The 24,359-nt window shown below is 32.6% G+C and overlaps 1 protein-coding gene across 15 annotated transcripts in view; it reads right to left on the bottom strand.

The window, feature by feature from the left end:
* Nucleotides 1-203: 203 nt before the first annotated feature.
* The window catches only part of CARF (calcium responsive transcription factor), a 47,658-nt gene continuing 23,502 nt past the window's right edge, over nt 204-24,359 (bottom strand). For 7 of the 15 annotated variants that reach the window (XM_036857935.1, XM_036857939.1, XM_036857933.1 and 4 more), the window contains 9 exons: nt 22,216-22,405; nt 17,543-17,663; nt 14,989-15,132; nt 13,405-13,638; nt 11,560-11,722; nt 10,526-10,589; nt 7,268-7,398; nt 6,511-6,880; nt 1,252-4,511 (listed from right to left, as the gene is read on the bottom strand). In XM_036857935.1, the coding sequence (XP_036713830.1) occupies nt 4,393-4,511; nt 6,511-6,880; nt 7,268-7,398; nt 10,526-10,589; nt 11,560-11,722; nt 13,405-13,638; nt 14,989-15,132; nt 17,543-17,663; nt 22,216-22,405 (1,536 nt within the window). In that variant the 3' untranslated portion in view covers nt 1,252-4,392. Of the gene's footprint in view, nt 711-1,251; nt 4,512-6,510; nt 6,881-7,267; nt 7,399-10,525; nt 10,590-11,559; nt 11,723-13,404; nt 13,639-14,988; nt 15,133-17,542; nt 17,664-18,337; nt 18,624-22,215; nt 22,406-24,359 lie in introns of those variants that run through there. The other 8 variants (XR_005020600.1, XR_005020601.1, XR_005020597.1 and 5 more) reach the window with 8 other exon arrangements.

The following is a 24,359-nucleotide window of genomic DNA, read 5'->3' as shown; positions in this document are numbered from 1 at the left end:
TAAAAATTAAAACTCTGCTGGTATCTAACTCCCATTCTCTCCTCTGGTTTTAGAATTCTTTTGTTAATTGAGATATAATTGACATATAACATTTAAGGTGTACAATGTGTTAACTGGGTAATTTATATATTGCAATACGATTACCACTGTAGCTTTAGCTAACACCTCTATCATGTCACATAATTATTATTTCTTTTTTGTAGTGAGAACAATTAAGATCTAGTCTCTGAGCAACTTTGATGTTTATAATACAGTATTGTTGACTATAATCACCATGCAGTACATCAGATCTCCAGGAATTATGTATCCACTAGTTGCAAGTTTGTACCATTAAGCAACATCTCCCCTGCACTCTTACACCCATATCACATTCTCAAAGGTTTTCCATATTAATCATACAGTTTATTTTTCTCATGAATCAATTTAGGGTTCATTAACAAATGCGATTTTTTAAAAATTCTGAGTTTATTCCTTAAGTTTTAAGAATTCAGTCGACAATGAATATTATATTATTCAACAACAGAATTCATAGCTAACATGTATGTGGCAAAAGTATACTAGGCTTTGCCATTACCATTATGTTAAATGAGTAGAATTACAGATATTTAGATAAAAATAATACACCATTTAAGATGTCTAAAGCCTAATCAGTTGATGGGGAAGAGACGATGCAGTCCCCCTCTGGAGAGAGAGTAAGATATTCTATGGTCCTGAAAAATAGGTAGAGTGGAATAAAGGAAAAAAAAAAAAGCAAAGAGGGAAAAAATTAATGATTTTGTGACTTTCAAAAGTATGTGACTTTTTAAATCACATACTCCTGTCACTACTCCAAAAATATAAAACTGTACTTGAAGATGTTATAATGCCAAAATGTGGGGGGGGGGGGGAGAATTACTTACACCCTATTAAATGCATTGTTTTAAAATGTTGATAGTTGGCTGAATTGAGAGCACTGAATGCATATATATCCCCAAACATAATGATAACAGGAGTTACTGGTAGTTATGCTTAAAAACATTCAGGTTCCAAATTGAACATAAATCTCTAGCCAAAATTCTCAGGTACTAATGTGTTTATTCAGCATCTTCAAGATGAACAAAATTACCACTACACTCAGGAAGAGTATAAAAAGGAAACTAACAAGCTTAAGAAAAAAGTAACACAGGATTTTTTAATGAAAAAAATTACATTATAACAAGGACAGTAAACATTAAGTTACTATATATATATATATATATATATACACACACACACATATATACACACATTATTTAATTTTTTTAAAAACCTGGTACAAAATTAAACTGCATCTTTCTCATATTCACATGATTAGGTATGTATTTTGACAGGATATAAAGATGAAACACAAGCTGGTAGGCCTCAAGATTAGAAACTCTAATGCAGGACCATATCACCAAGACTATTTTCTATCAGTTTTGTGACTTTTAGAAAACATTTACCTTGTATAAAACATAAAAGCTTTTTCTTTTAAGTATGTTAACTGCTTACACAGAAAATCAATATTGAGGGAAAGACCCACCATGCCTGTGTTTATCTATAATTCACTGTAGTATATATAATGTTCACTTGGAAACTTAGTTATAATGATAACTACAATAAAGAAACAAGCTCAGCTGTAATTATGAATTCTAACTGCTTATTTTGAAAATCCAACTTTCTACTACAGATATTACACCTTGTGATACATGAGACAAAAGAACATATGTCAAACTTTGCTGCAGAGCTGTTAGGAGAATGCCAAATACAGATACTGAAAACTTTATGTGCTGTATTTAATACCCCGTGCATTTTAAAATTAACTGAATATTTTAAAAATGTAAACATACTTTTAAAAAAGCAATGCTAAGCACCTTTAAAATACAATACCGATATAATGTGACTGAACATGCATTTGGAGGACAAATTAATTTTTTAAAATTAATTTAGAAACCATTTTTAAAGAGCTACTCATTAAAATACTTACATGAAAATATTGATAGTTCCAGTTCCTACCTAAAAACCAAAAGAGTATACAATTAGGGACTTAAACCTTCATGCTCTCTTTTTTTTCTTTTTGTTTGGGGGGAAGATTCACTGCAACTTTCTGTCCTCATAAAAAAAAATATCAGAAGAGACATTCACATAGAATTAAGTGAGAAATGTTTTTAAACTATGTTTTGTTCTTGATCAAGTGCCAAAGTCTGGATCCTCTGACATCTCTCATCCTTCTAGGTAACTGACTAGAGTTTGTATCTTAACAAGCATTTCTCCTTAGCAACTCAACATCAAAAAGCAAGGAATGTCTCCAAAGGAATATAGTTTAATAAACTATAATAAACTATTGTCATTAATGAAAGGTGAAGATCTATTATTTAAAATCTTGAAAAAAGTTTCCACAAAAACTAGAAATAACAAATGAAATGAATATTACCCACAATGCAACACTAAACTATAAATTAATTTGGACTTATACCCTTTAAGTACACACAGACTAAGAGAAAACTGGGCTTGAGGTAACTAAGAGTTGTGTTTAACTTAGCATAACATAGATTTGGCAGCCTGCCTCTATAAATGCTGACATCAAGTATTTTCAATTCTTAGGAAAAATAAAAGCAATTCTTATTAAAAAATTATGTATGTAACTGAATATTAACTTTGCATTAAATAGAGGTACAAATAAATTTTATGTTAAATAGGGTATAAATATAAAGAGCAAGGAATTTTATAATTCCATCTGCTTCTAACATAACAGTGCTTTATACTTAGATACATGTTGTGTACCTGAAACAATTAAAGTGAATTAAGAATGGGAGATTGGACTTAGAAAAGCCAAAAAGACTCATATTTATATAAAGTATTAAGGTTAAATTTCATATTCTGCATGCTTTGATATTAAACATTAATATCCATTGGAAATGCTTATTACTTTTAAATAAAAATTTAAATATACCCACAAATGATCTCTGGGGGAAAAAAAGGCTTTAGGTTGATTTCTTGACAGCTATAATTGACATTTCCAGTTTGCCAGCCTTATAGAAACCAGTAGCTTATAATGAATATACTGATTAGTACTTATTCAGAATTTGAAGTAAATATACTTACAAAAAGACTCATATTCATGTAAAGTATTAAGGCTGAATATCATATTATATTCTGCATGCTTTGAATATTAAACATTAATATCCATTTGAAATTCTTATTTTTAAATAAAAATTTAAATAAACCCACATATGGTCTCTAGGGGGAAAAAAAGCCTTTAGGTGATTTCTTGACAGTTATAATTGACATTTCTAGGTTACCAACCTTCTGGAAAAGAGAAGCTTATAATGAATATACTGATTAGTACTTATTCAGTATTTGAAGTAAATATGCTTATTCAACAAGCAAATGTAACACACCAGTTGTTTTAAAGTTTTAAATATGAATTAAATTTTCAACTATAAATCTTTACCTTTAAATACTATAAATTCTAATACCATCAATTCATTAAGAACTCTGGCACAGAAAAATAAATACAACTCAAATTCTTTTCTAACCAGAGCTGAATCTTCAATACAAAATAGGAAAAAAAAAAAAAATCTTCTGCTGATATCAAAAAGTTCCCCTAATTATCTGTTAACACCAGGGAATTCTATTATTCTTTCTGAATTCTCTCAATTTCTACATTTTTCAACCCATAAGTAGTATTTTAACTACACTACTGTATAAATCCACGCAAAATACATTTATTTCTCTTGCTTATCTGATTCAAGTTAAAACTCTCAGTACTTACCAAGACACTGTAAATTTCTACTAGATGACCATTGGTATACTACTGGTTTGTAGTTATAAGTATAAAAATTAGAATGGAAGAAGCTAAAATGCAACTATATAGTTTTCACAGATGTGAATGTTTGGCTTCATGTTATGATGTAAAATCTGTTGTTTTTCTTTCCAAATGAGACAGACCTCAGATATTCTCTCATCTGCCAATTTAAAAAATTTTTTCACAACTTTAAAGAGGGAATAACTCTTTCAGAACTCAAAAAAATTCATCACACACACACACACACACACAAACTCACATACTTTTTTTGTTGTTCTTTTTGAAGAACCAAAATTAGATATTTCCAGAGGATGAATTAGATAAGTGGATAAGTTCAGATGACCTTTTGAAATACTGGCCTTATCAGATAATCAAGAAGCATAAGAATTATACAAAATAAGAGGAATAAAATATCTCTTAAGGTAAAAATAGGGAGTTAGCAACAAATATGTCAGTTTTAAATTAAAGCTGCTCATTAAACCAGTCTTCAGTCCACTTATCACAACGCTGCGCTTTGATAATATTCACCTTCTTTTTTATGACATCAGAAGTCACCAGAGTTGTAAATTCTGAAAAGCTTCAATAATTTATGTAGCAGACAATTTCTTACAGTCCAGATTTTTTTTTGCTTCCATAGATAATGCTGGTTCTTTGGGTTCTTGCTTAACTTGGTTCACAGAAATGGTACCTTCTGGACTTTCTTCAACTTTAAAACCGAACATAAAAGAAAAACCCTAAGGGTTAATATAATTTATAACACTGGAATCTTTAGAATTATATGAATTTAGAAGGCAAAAAAAAACAAACAGTAGTTTGGAAAAAGAATCAAGTAATTTAGAAAATCAGTTGGTGTATTTGAGAACTCAGTGCTTCTGACATCTTAACAGTCATTCATATTAAATTCCTTCAGTACGGAAAAAAAAGAGACCAAGAAAACTGCAAAGTTATTCTCTTCAAAAGATTCTTTGACCAAAAATCAGTCCATAATTTGATAAAATTATGAGGAATATCTCATATTTAAACTCGACTGTCTTTAAAAATATGTGTGACTAAAAGTCAGGAAGCCTCTCATTATTTGAAAATCACTTTTTTTACAAACACCAAACATATACTACAAATCTACTGATGTGTTACCATTCTCATATGGTCTCCATACTCACTCAATGTTCTCTCCCTAAAGAAACCGCACTACTTAAGTACTTCAGAAAAAATATGCAACATCTTAAACGATAGCTCTGACTTAGCTGCACGAGCTATGTGTTTGCTTATGGGAAATCTTTCAGAATGTACTACCATTCTGATTTCAAAGTACCTATGACCAAATTAATGTAAATGTAGCAAACCAGCAACACTACTGTGATCTGGCAGGTGGGATACCTAAGATAAAATCTTTCTCTCTCTTTCTCAGGAATATCAGTTTTTCAGTTGCTATGGGGAACCAAGGTTAAGGGGACTATACTTGCTCAGAAAAGTGTGTTGAACACACCTAATTCTTGTCACATACAGGTGTGTTAGTTTAGCCTATACCATATCGAGAAAACCAGTAGAGGATGGATTTGAGTGATCCTGAGAATTCATATTTAGGTGAAGTAGTCCCTAAAATCATGATCTAACTTGATAGATCATGCAAGTTCAGATCCAAAGAGGGTCTCCTTTAAGGCAATCTGAATTAGAGCTCCCAGAAAACCTTGGCACAATGGAGGGAGGAGAGATCTTAGAACTGGAAGAAGCTTTGGAGGCAGACAGATCCGGGTTTAAATGCCCTCTCTGTCACTTACTACATGTGATTTTTAGGCAATTACTTAACCTCCCAGAGCCTTGGTCTCCCCATCTGCAGAATGGGGACACTACTAGCTATTTCATGGAGTAGTTGTGAGGATCAGTGCATGTATATTCCTTTTCTCTCTCTTCTCCTAAAGTTCCTAAAGACAACTGCCACAGCCCTCTGGATAAATTTTCTTGAAAGTATGCTCCCTATAAATTTAAAAGACAATGATTTTTTTCTGGAAGGCACTATCTCACACATGCAGGGAAAAATATATGGTCTAAGGATAATTTCTATGAAGACTTTTGTTCTTCAAAGCAAACTGCAAATCTTTTCCCACAAAAATGCCCAATCCAGAACAATTTGTGCGAAAAGAAGTGACATAGGTCAAGTAGCAGTTAACAGAGTTTATTACTATGTTGACTGGGTTCATTCCAAAGTGAAGGCAACAAAGTCTTGGATTAAAACCAAGTCCCCAAGTCTTACTAGTTCCCTTTCAATTTCTATAGAACTCAACATTTAAGTTATAACTCAAAATCTTCCTTTTAACCTTTATATCTGCCAACTTCATCCCATTTTTCTTTGTGTGTGTGTATCAGTTTTTCCATAATAACCTTTACACTAAATAGTTTTCCTTTTAGAGTTTCTCTAATTTTTTTTCATGCATTCAAAAATGACCTTCCTGATTTCACATCACCACAGACTTTCCACATAAAACTAGGTAATTAGTGAATGAATAATTCTGATAAAGAAAAACATTAAAAAGTTTAAAAGTTATTAAACTCATGCTCACCAAATTTCTTCCCTTTTTCTCCTGGTTTTACTTTATTTATATATTATAAACCCACTGAGTAGAAATGACAGTTTTTTTTTCTCTAGTGTAATAGTGATGATAGTCCATAAAGGTTAAAAAAAATAAAATCATATGATTTTAACTTACTAAGAGCTGGGTGGCTGTCTATAATCTGTAATGGAATGGTCTGCACATTTCCCAGCAGAATCCGATGAACATTCCCTTCCAGATTCTCTGTATCCTCAACATCTCCAACTTCCACCAGCTGATCAACTGCAACCAGATTTTGATCTGGTCCTGGAAGGTTACCCATGGTAGAGGAAATACTATTGTTTTGGGTTAGGCATGTATCTGTTTGAAGGCAATGAGTTTGACCAAGCAGTAGAGAATTATTATTCATTACAGCACTTCCTATTGAATCCAGAAGTCTTGAAGGACTGGAGGAGGGGTGATTATTTACTGATATCAGAGCTGGTGATCCATCAGAAGAAGTGAATCTTGGTTGCAACTGCAAACCCTTTTGAACCAAAAAGAGTTACATCAAAATGTTTGAATTTACTATGTATGTTTTTCTTATCGAATATATTACTCCTTTGACACAAAATTGGAATAAAAGCTAAGAGGATAGTTACTAACAAATATTAAGTGAGAACAGAAACGAGAACCAAAGGAAAATTAGTACGACTAATTTTATCGCATGCATAGTCAATTCAAACTTTTCCAAAACATATTGTTTAAATTATCGTCTTAAATCAAGACACAAAAAGGTCAGAAAATTAATGATGAAAACATCTTTGATCATCTTTATAATTCTATAACACTTCTGTTAAATCCCTAAGAAAAGAGGGAAGATTGAGGAAGAACGATAAGGGCCCCAAATTTGGCTATTACACTGGATACTTACCTGTAGTTGTGTGAATATTTTTGGCTGAAATGAAGAAAGTGAGGACAGCAAGTGCGCTGGCTCTGGAGACAAAGAACTCCTTGTCTGATTTGTTTCCACTTTGCTGGAAATTGCTTCTCCTTGTGAATTTCCTAAATTATATAAAAAATAAACTATTAAAGTAATTTTTATGGCTTCTAGGATATACTTTATTACAATCCTTACTATCAGAAATGGAATAGGAAATAAGGTCAAAGGTTTGAAAAGGACTTTAGGAAGTTATCTAGTCTACTATTTCCAGAACCTGGTAGATCATCAGAATCACTAAACTTTAAAAAATAAGTTCCTAGATTCAACCTCCAGTAATTTTAATTCAGTATATCTAGGAAGGGATGTAAGAAGCTTATTTTTTTCCTTAAAAGATTCTATACCTGTAGTTCTAATCTAGTCCATTTTTTTCATGCTATAATGCTGGACCTAAGCTTCTCCAGATGTGGAACACCTATTGAATATCTCAGTTACAAAGACCAAACTTAACTCATCTTTGATAGCCCTAGTGCCTAGGACAATGCCTGGCATAAAGCAGGTCTTCAATAATAATAGTACTAAATTTCTTTCAATAACTCATATTTGAATAAATGAAGAAGAATAAAAATTTTTCTTTTCTAAATAAATATCTCAATTTTTAAAGTAATTGCCCTTAGGGAATTTGAGTCCTCATGTAATTCTTATATGTTAACCCAAATATATTTATCTCTTTAAGGTAATCAAAAACCAATTAAAACCAATCATCAACAACTATTTATTGCTTCCATACCGCATATCGCACCCGTGTAACCGAGTAATTTGAAAAAATGGTCCTGGTGTCAGACAAGGATGGATTTAAGTGCTGGCTTTTCTCTGTAGCCTTCAACATTCTATTTAACTCAGTTTCTAAACTTCAGTCTCCTCATGTGTAAAATCAGGATAATAAGAGAATTTTCCTCAAAGGATTAACAGTACCCTCACATTTCTTGGCTGCTTCATTTCTAGAATTGTCCCACCTCACTATGCTGCAGTTACCCGCTACTATGATTATACCTGGGACTATTCCACATGTAAAATCTCTAATTCAAACATCCCATTCTCTGATCACAACCTCTATTCTTCCACGGATTTTGCTCAGGTACTCTACTACAATTGTGCTTCAACTTCATGTGGACCTCCAGTTAACTAATTCCTCAGTTTTCTTCAGATCCATCACTGTCTTCCTTAATAAAATTCTCTCCCCCTCCAGCTTAGAGTCCTGGGCTTATAATTTTAGTCACTCTCTTGCAAATACCTTAAACTCCCTTTCCTCTCCGTCCTTTGGTCATAACGCCCTGGTAAAATCCTAATTCTGGATGAAAATGGCTTCCAGGGCCTATACATGTAAAGCTGACTGTCACTGAAGAAGAAATTCGCTGCCACTACTAATACCAATTCCTGATCATCAGCCTCAATAAGACCTTCATGTATATGACAATCTTATAATGTTTCTCTCACTCTATATCAGGGAGGATGTTAAATCTCCATTTTCTTCAAATCTTGGTCACCTTCCTGTGATCTTTTCTCATTCTTAACACTCTTACTTAAAGAGAAAAGAGAAGTTATCACATAGAAATGTACTCAACTTCCCATCACCAAACCTATCAAATACCTTCATCTTCATCTATCTCTTCAGGTCTCTCCTGTCCTAACATACCTTGCCTCAACCCCATACTCCCTTCATAGCAAACTTTTTGAAGAAGTGGTCCACACTGTTTCTGCTTTTTTATTCATCTCCCATTCACTCTTCAGCCACGCCAATATGGGTTCCTTCCAATCTACCTCATTGAAATGACTCTGGTACTCACGCTTTTCCAAACTTGATCTCAGGATCTTTTTCTCTCCCCTGCTACCAATACCCCACTCTTATGCCAGTGTTGCTGAGCTCAGTAAATGCCACTGTCAGTCAGTTGCTCATGGAAGAAACTCAGGAGTCATCCCAGATCATTCCCACTCTTTTACCTCCTACACCTATTCAATCAATAACCAAGGCCTTTGAATTGAATTTTTTAAATAACTCTTAAATCTGCCTAATTCTAGTATAAATGTCACCAACTGTAATCTATACCACTATCACCTTTCACTTGGACAGCTGAAAGGGCCTCCTAAACCTGTTTTGTTTAACCAGTTTTATCTCTAAGCATTGTCTATACTTTACACTAGCTTTCTTAAGTTCCTTGGACACGGCAAGCACTTTCTTGCTCAGCCTTCAAACATGCTATTCCTTTGATTGGCAAATTCCTATTCATTCTTCAGTTCTCAGTTTAAAAGTTACTTTCTCAAGTGTCCCTTCCCTACTCTCCAGACTAAGTTGCATGTCTCTATCACCGTTCCCATACAATTTGGCACAATTCTCTCATGGCACTATTCATAAGAGTAATTCATTAGAATATACTGTAGTGCCTTTTTCTCTTGCTAACCTTTAAATTCAATGAAGTAAGAAACTTACTTTTTTTTAGGCTCAGCATTCATCACACTGAGTTAATATACACAGAACAAATGAATAATTCTAAAGACTTTGTAAGTTATTTTATAGGCAAAGTGACTCTTAAAGGTTAATAAGCCAAAGAATAAAAAAAATTGTACTGTGTATAATTATTAATTTATTCTAAAGCATCTATTTAGGTGTTAACTTTTTAGAAGCCATTATGCTAAGAACTAGGTATATTAATTTGAATAAAATATGATTCTCAAATCATAATGAAAGATACATATGCATAAACAAAGGATACCATGTTAAATGCAAAGATAAATACAAAAGAGTGAATATCCAGCTTTACATAGGGGGTGAAGTTAAGAGAGCATTTAAAGCCAAAGAGATTGCTATGTGAGTAATGAGAGGAGTTTGCCTTGCAGAAGAGGAGAAAAGACATTTCTAGAAGAGACATTTCTAGACAAAGACATTTCTAGAAGAGAGAACAAAAGGGTTGAAATAAGCTTGGAATATTGAGAGAGCAAAGGCGTAAGAACATATGAGAAAAAGCAAACCATACAAAAAAAACCATACCAAAAAAAAAAAAAAAGCTGATTATATAGGAGGAAATTTAAATAGCTGGAAGTATTTTAATAAATCCTAACATAGCTGCTCTTGCCTCTTTGGGACATGGTTTCCTTATCCATAAATTAGACGAGATAAATTAGATAACATCTTAAATGTCTTCCAATTTTAACACTGTTTGATTTTATATCTTAGAAGTATTCAAGATACCCTACCTTCTGCAAGTGTAACTGTCACAGTCTCTCTGAGAATATTCCCACTATCTGTAGTCCATTGAAGCTGAAATGGGAACATTTACTTCAGTAAAAAGAACAAAGCATTTATTTTGAAAACTATTTTAAAACAGCAATGCAACTGTCATATCTTATTCAGTCATAGTATAAATGTGCTTTATTCTGTGATTACTCTCTTTACTTGTTCACATTCTCAAAGCATTAAGTATATTTAACTATGCAAATAAATTAGCTTCCTAAGGTCAGATAGCAAGAATGTGGATAGCAAGTGTAGATGGCAAAGACTACTGCTAACCAAATCTGTTTTAGTTCCTGAATTTTGGATAGTGAATAACTAAGAGTTTTGGATAGAAAAGAATAGTAGCTCTAGCTTTAAAAAATCTCAATCTATTCAGTTACTGAATTTAGAGAGTAAAAATGTATAGAGAAAAGGATACTGCTACTTGAGATTTTAATGCCAAAATCACTGCTTGTATTACAATTAGTAGTTTCTGGGTAACTACATTAATCTCTTCAGATTAGGCAAAATTTTCATAGAAATGGCCACTTATCTGGAGAAAGCTACAGTATCACAGTATGAGGTAAACTTTATATCCATAGATGGCATATAGAACCAACATCATCACTTTGTGTATTCAAGTCTGAACTATTCTATTTAAACTTGTTCTATTTAAATTTTAAAAAGAGGTGGAGATATACACAGTATGTACTCAATAAATTATCTGTTAAATGAATAAGATATACTTTTTACAGAGATAATATGTGTTGATATTTAAGTGAAGATTACTATTGTTATTATAGTCAGGGTTGGAAATTCGCTTATTATTTCTTCTTGTGAGAGTAATAAAAAATATTTTAGTCAAATCATCATCTGAGAGTTCATAGTGTTCACATTTTGAGAAAAAGATACTACTATTTTTCCTTACATCACAGTTACTTATATGGCCTAATAGCAATCATGCATCAGCTGAGAAAGATTGTTGTAATAAAACAAGGAATTACAGTTGTAATCATACCGTTGCTGGAATAATCTCTGAGTTATATACATTATCTCCATTTCTCAAGGATTTCTGTACCTCATGGATGTGATTTTTTATATCATTTACAGTTGGAAAAAAGGATAAATTATGTCTTTCAGGTACCTCATCAGGTTTGAACAGTTCCCTTTCCACAAATTTTCTATGGAGAATATAAAATAGAATAAAAACATAAACAATCTAGCGATCTAATTCAGATCAAATGACAAAGATTCTCTTTTAGTATAAACTTCTGTAAAGTATGGTTTACAGCTTTATAAGTAATTTATATTTTTCCACTTTTTTCCCATACATTAAGTCATGGAATTCATGCAGATTAAAGAAATGTAATATTTTCATTGGTTAAACACCTATATATCTTAGAATGAGCTTTGATATTTTTACGAATTTAACGAAATCAGTATTTTCAATTTAAATATAACATGTTTTTGAGTGCTTACTATGCCAGGCACTGTACTGAACACTTCACATCTAGTATCTCCTTTAACTCATACTATAATCCTGTGAGGTAGGTATAATTATCATTCCCACTTTACAGATGAGAGAACTGAGGGCTACAGAAGTTAAGTATTGCATTGGCCAAAAAGTTCGTTCGGGTTTTTGTAAGCTGTTAGGGAAAAATCCGAATGAACTTTTTGGCCAAACCAATAATTTTCCCAAAGTTATACACCTAGCTAGTAAGAGAGACTGGGCCTATACCAAAGTTATGCATATAAACATCATGTTTCATTGCTTTCAAAAGTCATCAATTAATATATGAAATATGTCTGCTCAAATTTTACAAGTAGACAAATGAGAAGACAGAAATAAAAGGCAGCATTGCCATACGATGGTTATAAAAAATAGAGATATAAAAGAAATGATAAAATTCAATATATATATTCTTTGTGCATTACATTCAGTAGACCATATTGAAGAGCTGTATTATACCTCTGTTTTTACAATATAGGTTTAGTAAAATAGTGGATGGCTTACCAAACTTTGGCTCTGTTCTAAGAATGCCCCAATGGAAATAAACATAAAATGTCTAAGAAAGCTGCTAAATAGAAAAGTCATGTATTAATTAAGAAATAATCCTGGGAAATACTCATTGTATTGTTCAGATCAGACTACACAATAACCAGCAGAAATAAGGTCAGTTAAGTAGCAGAAATCATGCTGGAGAGCACAGGCTGTAGAGTCAGACCTAGATTTCAGTTCTGCCTGTGTATCTTTAACCACTCTCAGTCTCCATTTCCTCATCTGCAGAATGAGGATAAATACACAAACTTCATGAGTCATAAGAATAAATGAGATCATGCCTATAAGTGCTTAGCACAATAGCTGGCACACACATACTAAGTGCCACATAATAATAATAATAATTATTATATCCTGAGTATCAATAAAATTAGACCAGAGTACTATCTATAAAATTTCATTAAACAAAAAAACTATCCACATTCTTTTGTTGTAATAAAATTTAATTGCATTTCAAATAGGTTAAAACAAGTATCTTGGCCCACGTTTTAAAATCTTTTCTACAAATTTTTTTTCTGTAAAGGTATTTAGTACATAATTCAATGTATGTATCATTTAGAAATAGTCCAATTTGCCAAATCTGAATATGGAATATCTCAAATGAGTAATTCGAATCATTACTTATGGCTTGCCAAGCATCTGCAGAAAAATGATCATTTCATAAATAAGATTATTTTAATAAATTAATAGACTATATTCCTTATCTACTCTGATAGCATATATCCTGGAAAATGTCTATAATGTTAAGTGTATTACTTAAACCAACAAACAGAAATGAAAAAGAACAATTTGTTTCTACTGTACCTTAGCTGTTTCCTTACTGCATACACTTGTTGTATTCCCTGTGATACTAATTCTTGAATTTTATGTGCTACTTGAGGATGTAGACGTGAGGGTAATGTACAGTTCTCATCTCTAACTGCAGTTTCCTCTTCTTCAAGAGAAGACATAGGAAAAGAGGAAGGCGATAAAGGGAGGCAGGGAGTCTCTAATTCATGATACTGATGAGCTTGCTGCGTAGGTAACTGTACATACCACCTGACAAGAAAAAATATTTAAAATTATATTACTAGACAAAGGCAAGAATCATAGTTACTTATGTTAATACTCATCAGGAGAAGGAATCATCTTTTAAGAAAAATTATATGATTATATCATATTAAATAAATATAAATTTAAAAATTTTAAGTAAATAAAAATAAAATATAAATAAAAGTTAAAATGTCCTCTCAACTCTTCTAAGATTGGCTTTATACCCAATTAAATAAAAATCTTTATAATCCTTTATAGACTTTTACTATGTCCTTAAAGTTAAGGAGGGTGCAAGATTTAGGTATACATGAAAATGGTATTTAAAATTTCATATTAAGTAAACTTTACCTCAAAATAATGAGATTTTAAAATCATCATCTTTTGAATTGTGTATTTTCCCATTCTTCTACCATTTTGTTCCCAAATTACAACTTCTGTGTTGTACGTATAATCCTCCTAACCAAAGAGTGGATATAATTTAGTGCCTACGAAGATTGAGCTATGTGAGAGAATCTTCTCAGACAGGAACTCAACATACTGCCCCCATAGCACTCCAGCTCCTTTTGCCCCAATGAGCAAGAGAATCAACTAAAAGGTGAACGCAGATTTCTTACAGCCATGCAGTAAAACAGATTCTAGGAAAATGAACTGATCTGATAGGATACAGTTTTAATAAATATCTTTATACAAAATGCTTACACTGTCTGATACTGCATGAAACGGAACCTACTTAAAAATTATACAAAATGTTCTCCAAACTGAAGAGTCTAATTATTGACTGTATTTTTCATATATCTGAAACTTTTTCTAAAGATCACACAAAAACTATATTCCATACACTTAACCCCCTTATAAATTCTTCACCTGGACCAGTACATAAAGGAAAGTAAGAAAGAAAGCTAATATTTCTTATTTAAAACCTGAAGCATAAAAGATATAAAATGGAATTTTATATAGGGCTTAGAATTCATATCTGGCTGCCATAAGTAATCAAAGATGGGTTTAAAAAATATATGTAGGTAATTGTAAGTTCAGTTCCTAATAAGTACCTGAAAAAACGTACTAAATATATAATAAAATGTGTTGCTAAATATGTATTTATCATTTGGGGAAAAAACTTCCACATGGTATAAAGAATTCTTTGGTTAAAATTATCCACATTTGGATGATAAACTCAATGGCTTACACAGTGGCAAATCATTTTAATACCTAGAGAGCTACTAATAAGACATCTATCTACCTTATAAAAACCATTTCTTAATAATTGGAAAACATAATATAATTTCTCTTATTACAGAATTCTTCCAAATGGAGCGAAGTAATTTGTAAAATAAAAGAACAATATAAATGTCATACCTAAGAACACCACCAGCATCTACCAAGTTCTTCTTTAGCATGTTAAAGGCTTTTTCCTGCTCCGTTCGGATTATTTTCCTGTCAATTTTGGGGTCTGTAGGAACTCTATATTCAGGAAATTTCTGTACCTTTTTAATGTAAATCCTTTTTATAAGAAAAAGAAGAATTTTTTTCATTATACTATAACCTCAAGACTAACTTATCAACCACAAGTTTACTTTAGCGTTAAAGTTTAGAGAAAATTCCATTAATCTAGAAAGCATTCAGATAATTATGTGAAAGATATGCCATATTTTCAGTGTATAATACTCAGCAAGTTAACAATAATCATTACTTTAGTAAAAATGTCTAAATATTATGAATATTAACTTTTTTTTTTCTGGATCTGTCTCTTCTTCATTCTCCCGGAAGCTGTGAACACCTCACACCTGGATTACTTTAATACCCACCTTCTGGAGCCTCTAGGCCTCCAGCCTTCCATTTCTTAAATCCACTAGATATACCAATGCCACAATAATTCTTTGCATTTGCACTTCTCTGTTGAAGAATCTATCTGCTCTTTAATCAAGCACAAATTTATTAGCAGCATTCAAGGCGCTCTATATGATTCTAATTTATTTACCCATCTTTTCATCACTTCAAATATAAAATTGCTTTTCCTGTGAAGTTTATCATCTCAATGTTCCTTCCTCCTCTGATACCAAATATACAATCATGCTATATCTTTCTTTATATCATTCTCCTACCCTACGATATCTTCCTTCTAATTCTCTGCCTACCAAATTCAATCTAAACTTCAGTATCCAAGTTAAGTTCCATTTTCTTTCCTGTTAATGAGTTTGCTAGGATATATTCCTTCTCTGAAGACAGGTAATCCACACATTTAACATTATATACAATACTATTATGTTCTCTTATAGTTTGTTGCTTCCTGATCTACCCCAACAATATTTTAAGTTTCCCATGATTAAGTAAAATCATATACCTCTTTTAGTCTCCCCTCCTTCCCATGGCACCCAATGTTGTTGCTGGGCACAGAGCAGATACTCAAAAAGTACTTATAGAATGATAGAGAATAAAATTATCTCTTCACATATAGAGATTTTCTCCCAAGTTATAACTAAAGTTCTACATTGCTCATATTTAAAAGCAATGTTTTGTTTAATGGTCTACACTGCTTATATTTAAAAGCAAAGTTTTAATGATCAGGTTTAAATATTGTCTCAAGTTAACATTATCACATTAAACATGAAAAGCCTTCTTAACTGGCTTTAAAAACTTCTTGAGAATGCTGAGGTTTGTGATATGAGATGTAATGCTAAAATAAAATGTTTCAAAGCTCAACTAAATCCAACCTTTACGTGTTATTTTAAAATTTTATCTTATGATTTAAAACACTTTCAATGTGTGAAAAAAGAATATTAGTAAAGTACATTACAAAAATCTTTTATTGGTGCACATTATTCATTCTCAGACAGAGCAATGACTACTCAGTAGTCCTATTCTACCTAAAACTTACTGTGTTGGTCTTCTACATTTCTGGTATGAATATAATTGGTAAAATCACTCTACAAAGCAACTCTGCAACACCTGTCAACATTTAAAAAGAACACAACACTTGCCCTAGCAATTTCATTTCAAGGAATTTATTCCATCAATATACTTACACAAGTGTACAAATAGGTACAATGTTATTAGTTGCAGCTTTGTATATAATAATAAAGAATATTTTCCAGAGCCTACAGGTCCATTGTTGGAGGACTAATTAAGTAAATGATAATTCATCTATAAATGGAATATTATATGGCTATTAAAAAGGAACCATGAAAATAACATAATTTATATGTCAATTTTATCTCACTTTTTAAAATCAGTTGATCAATCAATAAAAAGAAGTAATCGGTTCATTTAAATACAGACATGGAGCCAACTTTGAGATATACTGGGAATGAAAAAAAAATAGAGTAAAACAAGGTCCTACTGTATAGCACAGGGAACTATATCAATATCCTGTGATAAACCATAATGGAAAAGAATATGAAGAAGAATATTTATACGTATAACTGAATCACTTTGCTGTACAGCAGAAATTAACACAACATTGTAAATCAACTATACTTCAATAAAATTTTTTTAAAAAATGTAGAGTAGTATATATCTCTACATTCACACTAGTATGAAGCATAATAGCTGTGCAGCAAATAACTACAATAGGCATTCAGAATGGAAATATATCAATGTGAATTCATAGCCGGAAAGAAGGTATGCTACTACCCAAATTTAAGGAAAGAAAATATTAGTAATCTTTACTGAGATCTTCAACATTTATGACAGTAGAGTATATACCTATATGCATATACACAGAATATCTCTGCAAGGTTACTCAAGAAACTGGTAAGAGTTGTTGCCCTAAAGTGGGACATAGGAAGCAGGGATAAGAGGAAACAGATTTCACTGTATGCTTTTGGCACTGCTTAAATTAATAAAAATGTGCATATTAGCTATTCAAAAATAAGTACTTAATAAAAAAGAAATAAAAGAAAATAAAGCTTACCGGGCTGGACAAGTAGCTTTGTAGAGCTGACAAGACCTGCTTTCCTGCTCACTGATTTTTTTTAACTGGAAACCTTTTCTTCTTGGCCCATACTGACACTCCATTACCACAGCTCTACTCCCTGTGGGCCAAAACCAACTATTGATATTTAATTCAAGTATCCATCTGTTCTGGATACTAGATTAAAAATAACTTGGTGGTGGCAATGACAAAATCTATACTTCCAATTATACAACCTTAAGGAAAGAAAACATCAGTAAGACTTACTAAGATGTACAAACACATAAATTTAAAAGTTTATTGTAATAGTTACCAAATGTACCACATTATGGTAAGGAAATTAGCAAATACCACATTTACTGACTGTCAACTGGTATTTACATATGTATGGTTTTTAATAATAAAATTTACTACTTTATAAGTAGAAATTAGCAAATGCTACATTTGTTAGTAAATATTAATATCATTTAAAATTTTACTTCCTTTTATAAATACTTATTTCCTTATTTCTATTTGAGCTGTTAGAATAATGTGATTACCAGTCTCTAAGATGGCTCCCAATGATCCCTGCCTCTTAGTACTCATGTCCTTGGTAATCCCCTCCCCTTGAGCATGAGCTAGACTTACTAACTTACTTCTACTGAACATGGCAGAAGTGACAGGATGTTATTTTTGATATTAGGTTATAAAAAGACTGTGACTTCCATCTTGGGTACTTTCTTGCTCTTGCTTGGATTGCTCTCTCCAGGTGAAATAAGATATCATGTGGTGAGACAGCTCTGTGAAGAGGCCCACCTGGCAAGGAATAAGGCCTGCCAACAGCCACATGAGTAAGCGTGGAAGCAGATCCTCCCCCAGTCAAGTCCTGAGACGACGGCAGATCCAGCCAACATCTTAATTTCAGTCTTGTGAGAGAACCTGGGGCAGAACCACCTTGTTAAGCTGCTCTTGGATTCCTGACCCATAGAAACTGTGAGACAATAAATGTTTGTTGTTTTCAACCACCACATTTGGGGTAATTTGTTACAGTGCCATAGATAACACAAATAAGCAGATGTGAAAACTATACAATTTAAGATTTTAAGTTAGATATCCTAATCTATGTAGGGTACAGCAAACTTTTCAAATATAAAACCCAAAACCCCAGGGACTTCCCTGATGGTCCAGTGATAGAATCCGCCTTCCAATGCAGGGGACACAGGTTCGATCGCTGGTCGGGGAACTAAGATCTCACATGTCGCAGGGCAAGCAACGACAGAACCCACGCGTTCTAGAGCTCACGCGCTCTAGAGTCCACGCATCACAACCAGAGCGCCCACGAGCCGCAACCACTGAGCCTACACGCTCTAGAGCCTGCACGGCACAACTAGAGAGAAGCCCACGTGCCGCAACGAAGAGCCCGCCTGCCGCAAGAAAGATCCCACGTGCCACAACTAAGACCCAATGCAGCCAATTAAATAAATAAATATACATTTTAAAAAAACCCTGAAAAACACCAATCATGAATTAAAATGTTGATAAGGCTGAACTAACTTCTTCTAAATGATGGTAAAAGGAAAATCAGTTTGAGAAACAGTATTTTATAATACATAAAACAAAGAATTAATATGCAGAATATAAAGAACCATAAATAATTTTAAAATAAAAATAAAAACTAACTACCAAACAGAAAAATGGGCAAAGACTATGAACAGGCAATTCAGAAAGAAAACAAAAGGATATTAAATAAACAATAAAAAGACGCTCCACTTCACTAGTAAACAGGAAAACGCAAGTTGAAACAATACTAAGGACCTCTCTGGTGGCACAGTGGTTAAGAGTCCACCTGCCAATGCAGGAGACACGGGTTCGAGTCCTGGTCTGGGAAGATCTCACATGCCGCAGAGCAACTAAGCCCGTGCGCCACAACTACTGAGCCTGTGCTCTAGAGCCCGCGAGCCACAACTACTGAAGCCCGCACACCTAGAGCCCGTGCTCCGCAACGAGAAGCCACCGCAATGAGAAGCCCACACACCACAACGAAGAGTAGCCCCCGCTCACCGCAACTACAGAAAGCCCATGTGCAGCAACAAAGACTCAATACAGCCAAAAATTACTGAATTAATTAATTAATTTAAAAAAATAAAACAATAGTAAGATACTCTCTCACTCTTCAAATTGGTAAACATAAAAAATTTGACAATACTCTAAAATAACTGAATCCACTGATCAATCTTACAGTTAAAAATGCTACATAGGTAATGATAAGAAGTACACAGCACACCTATGAAGTATTCTCACAAAATACTTTAATCAAGATTAAATCTTCATTTAATCAAACTCAAACATCTAACAGATTACAGGAAATACAGGAGATAAAAGAACATGTTAAAAAACACCAGAGATAGAATCAGCAAAATCCTGAATATGGCAGAGTGTACAGGACAAACTACCTGGGGGAAAAGAGGAGAGAAATTTTTAGATGAGAAGAAACTTAACCAAATTTGATCCATAAACTTGGTTTGCATGTGAATTTATACAAACCTCTGCAAAAAGAATTATGATAAGTGGAGAAATGTGAACAATGGACAACTTATGATATTAAGAAATTACTGTTTGGACTTCCTTGGTGGTCCAGTGGTTAACACTCCATGTTTCCACTGCAGGGGGCGTTGGGGAACTAAGATCCCACATGCCATGCAGCGTGGCCAGAAAATTAAAAATTAAAACATTAAAAAAAAGAAAGAAATTACTGTTAATTCCTTTTAAGTGGGATAATGGGATATCCTTATATTTCAGATATATACTTTAATACCTATTATATACTTTAGTAATTATAGATGAAACGATATCTGGAATTTCCTGTAAAATCATCTTTAGTAATTATAGATGAAATGATATCTGGAATTTCCTGAAGAAATGGGTAGGGGTATAAATGACACAAGATTGACCACATGCTGATACTTGTTGAAGCTGGATGATGCATACACAGAGTTATGAGATTTCATACATTATTACCTCTACTTTGATATGCATATGAAAATTCCCATAGCATAAAGATTTTTTTAAATCTGACAATGTCAAATCATAGAATGAATGTGGGAAAGGGAAATTTTCATACATTGCTCAAAGGACTAAAAATTGATACAGGTTGTCAATCCCTCACGTATGATTCTCATATTTAAAAAGCATGGAAAACAAAATTTTTTGGAATACATTTGGCTGCAAAACCCGACCTGAACTTTATGAGGCTATTTATAGTCTTTATTCCTTTTAGTGTGGCTATGCATAATGAATTACTGTGTTTGATTATGTGATATTGTCTATAGAATACTTGCTAGGAGTATTCTGTAATATTACCATATTACAGTCCAAAAATACAGAATTCTGAAATACATTTGGGAAAAAAAAGTTTAGAGAAGAGATTTTGGACCTGAACACCACCTCAGAGAGCAACTTGAGATAATCTTGTAAAGTAATTCCACTTTAATGCACACACTCTAGTAAACTACTTACAACCTTCCAACAGAAAACATGTATCATGGAGGTTAGACCATAGAATTTTTTGTAATATTGAAAAACTGGAAACAACCTAAATGATCATTAGTAGAAAAATAATTGCAGTTTGGTCATATGTTGGAATGACCAAATTTAAGTAATAGATTATTATATAATGTTAAATTATATAATAATTAAATTGGGTTAACGAGAATTTATAATTATCAATATGGATAGATTTCAAAAATAAGAATGAGTGAAAAATTTACCTAAGAATATCTATAGTTTATTACTTACATATACTTTAAAATGTTCAAAACAATAAAATATATTATTATAAATACAAACATGTATGATAAAGTATAAAAATACACACCAAATTCATGTAGTAGCTGCCTGAGGAGAGTTAAGAAGGGATTTGAACTGGGGAGGAGAATAAAACCTGGGCAGAAGCAGTTACATTTATCTCAGCTTCCTCTAAGTAGTTCTCTTTACCCTCAGAGGTCCAGGATGAGGCTGCAACTCTTCCAGTGGAATCAATGCCCCCATATTTCTGAAATAAATCACTTATTCTTAGGTTCTTTGAGGTCTGACTAGTCCTAGGGTGACTCTCTGGGAATTGTTTGAAACTCTACTGCTTTAGTAAACACTAGCCCAGTGTTTGAGAATGCTGTATGTAACATACCTGATACTTGAGAACCCTAATATTAGAATTCTATATAATAACTCCAGATTGTATACCAGTTCTATACAGTAACTCCTGAGTTATACACTATATAAAATGGACACCGATTTTTTTCCCAAAAGACAAATCAAAAGAGAAGGAGAGACTATCAGGATTGGATGGAAAAAAAAAAAAAAAACCCAACCAGCTATACACATTTAAAATAATAAAATTGCTCTATGGTTTGATTTTTATTAAATAGGTCTACCCGGAATTTAAATATTTTTTACTTTCTATTTTTCAGTATGAAGTATTATTTATTTACCCTAATATACTAAAATACAATTTTACAACATAAAATAATTCGTTATATTTACTGTAAGTTTTCTTTTTAGTTTAATACGCATTTTCAACAATTAACAGTCAGTTGTCATCTACCAAAATGAAAATGTTATCACCTTAGGAAAACCACATTTTCACAATGGATCATGGCTGCTGCTGAACTTTTTAAAATAAATCTTTAAAAAAGTACCTGCATTGACAAATGGGATTCCATCATATGGGACATACTGGGATTTCCACATCAAGCGTGTAGCTGGCTTGGCTGGGCTTGGAGATTGGCGGGTCCCCCAAACACTCTGTGTTTGCTGCTTGTGAAATGTTAGGACACTTTCTAATTCAGTCTCACTTACACAGTAGCCACGGTATGAATCTCCTATTTTCTGCATGTAGAAATTCACACACACATATCACTCATTCAGATATACATTTCTTACTTCCATTTTATGGTTCCATTCTTGTTCTTTATTCTTTAGCTCCCAATTTTAACTTCCACCTTGCTAATATATTTTTAAGTATTTTTGTAAGCTGTCTTAAATTCTTCCCGAAATAAGGCAAGGTATAAACAAATCATGTAAATAAATTGATAGTATCTATCCACAACCTTGTGAGTATCCCTCAACTAGAAGAAAAGCTTTTTCTATACCCAGAGAAATTTTTTAACTGTGATCTCTTAAACTGAAATGCATTTAGACCTAGAATTGATTCCATGTATGTTTCTCCCTTATAGGGAATAAGAGCAGAGATGTGGAATAGAGATCTTTTCCCTCCTAATTAGACTAAACATTTCACCTGGCAAGAATACATTTAACAAAAGGAAGGTATCAACATACTGTTGTAGGTATACTTTGAGCCATAATAAAAAGAGATATTCTGATTCCAAACAATACATTATCTACAATTTCCCCTAAAAATAACGAAAATGCCTATGCTTATGAATTTTCTTCTAGCCTAGATATTTCCTCATCAAAATATCCCTACAAATAAAAGTAGGAACATAAAGTCTAGCTATAGCATTTTTTTACAAATAAAATGAATACAGCATATAATGTTGTTAATGAAAGGAAAAATTCAGAATTAGTACAATGCAGTCAGGCCCATATCAGGAGATAAAAGTTTAATGCAGTATTGAAATTTGTCCAACTAATAGATTTTGGTCAAATCTAAAAAATGTCTATAAGAAAAATACCTTTAAATGGAAATTCAAAAAGTAAGAAGGACTACTAAACAATATTTTTAAGCAAAATGCAGAAAATATTTCTTCAGCCATTAACCAAAAATGTTTTTCATTATTGATATAGCTTGGAGAAAAAGAATCCTTCACTCTTTGAGATAATTCAGGCTGTTGGACAGTTTTAACTAATTTCTTACAAGATATATGATGTTAGATAAGCTACACAATGTACCATGGTGTAAAATGAAGTAATTTGGCCACATAATTGCTAATGCTTTAATGTCCATAGCATTTCATGAAGTTTATAATAATGATTTTAAAAACCCTCATCAAATGACAAGAATAGTACCTTTAGGAAACCACTGAAAAACTATGACTAACAAAAAGTGTGAGGGGAAAAAAAATCTTACTGTCTATACATACATACGTACATAACACTTAGAAAAGCAACAACAGTGATAATGTCCTAACAAATGTAATACATCATTAGACTTCATGATTAGAAATTTTCTCAAAATATTAAAACTCAAGTAATGTTTTTCCTTGCCATATTTTAAGATTTGTTTAAAACAACGAAGCATTTTAATAATTAAATACTCATTACCATGTATGGTTTATATGTAGAAGTTCATGGTCCTTTTCCTCAAAAAGTGTATAGTTGAAAAGGTATATAATAGTGAACAACCCAAGCTAGCAAATAATTAAGAATGGTAATGGTAATAATTATCAAAGAATTTTAAGAGATAAATAGGGACTTCCTTGGTGGCGCAGTGGATAAGACTCCGCGCTCCCAATGCAGGGGCCCCAGGTTCGATCCCTGGTTGGGGAACTAGATCCCACATGCATGCCGCAACTAAGAGTTCACATTGTCACAACTAAGGAGCCCGTGAGCTGCAACTAAGGAGCCCGCCTGCTGCAACTAAGAGCCGGCACAACCAAATAAATAAATAAATAAAATTTTAAGAGATAAATAGGTAAAAGATAAAGTAATCATTAGACTATTACAGAAAAGACATATAGGACTTGCATTGGGATTTGAAGAATAGTAGTTAGAAAGGTAAGTAGAAGAAAAAATAACATATTAGGAAATGGAAAGAAACACAAGTGAAGGAGGAGATAAAGGAAGATTCTGAACTCTGTGTACCAAGTAGGAAGACTTGGCT

This window comes from Balaenoptera musculus, chromosome 7 (genome assembly GCF_009873245.2).
Source record: "Balaenoptera musculus isolate JJ_BM4_2016_0621 chromosome 7, mBalMus1.pri.v3, whole genome shotgun sequence".
In the NCBI taxonomy this organism is placed as follows: Eukaryota; Metazoa; Chordata; class Mammalia; order Artiodactyla; family Balaenopteridae; genus Balaenoptera; species Balaenoptera musculus.
Note: the sequence above shows the minus strand (reverse complement) of the source record. Positions and strands in the feature narration are given on the sequence as shown.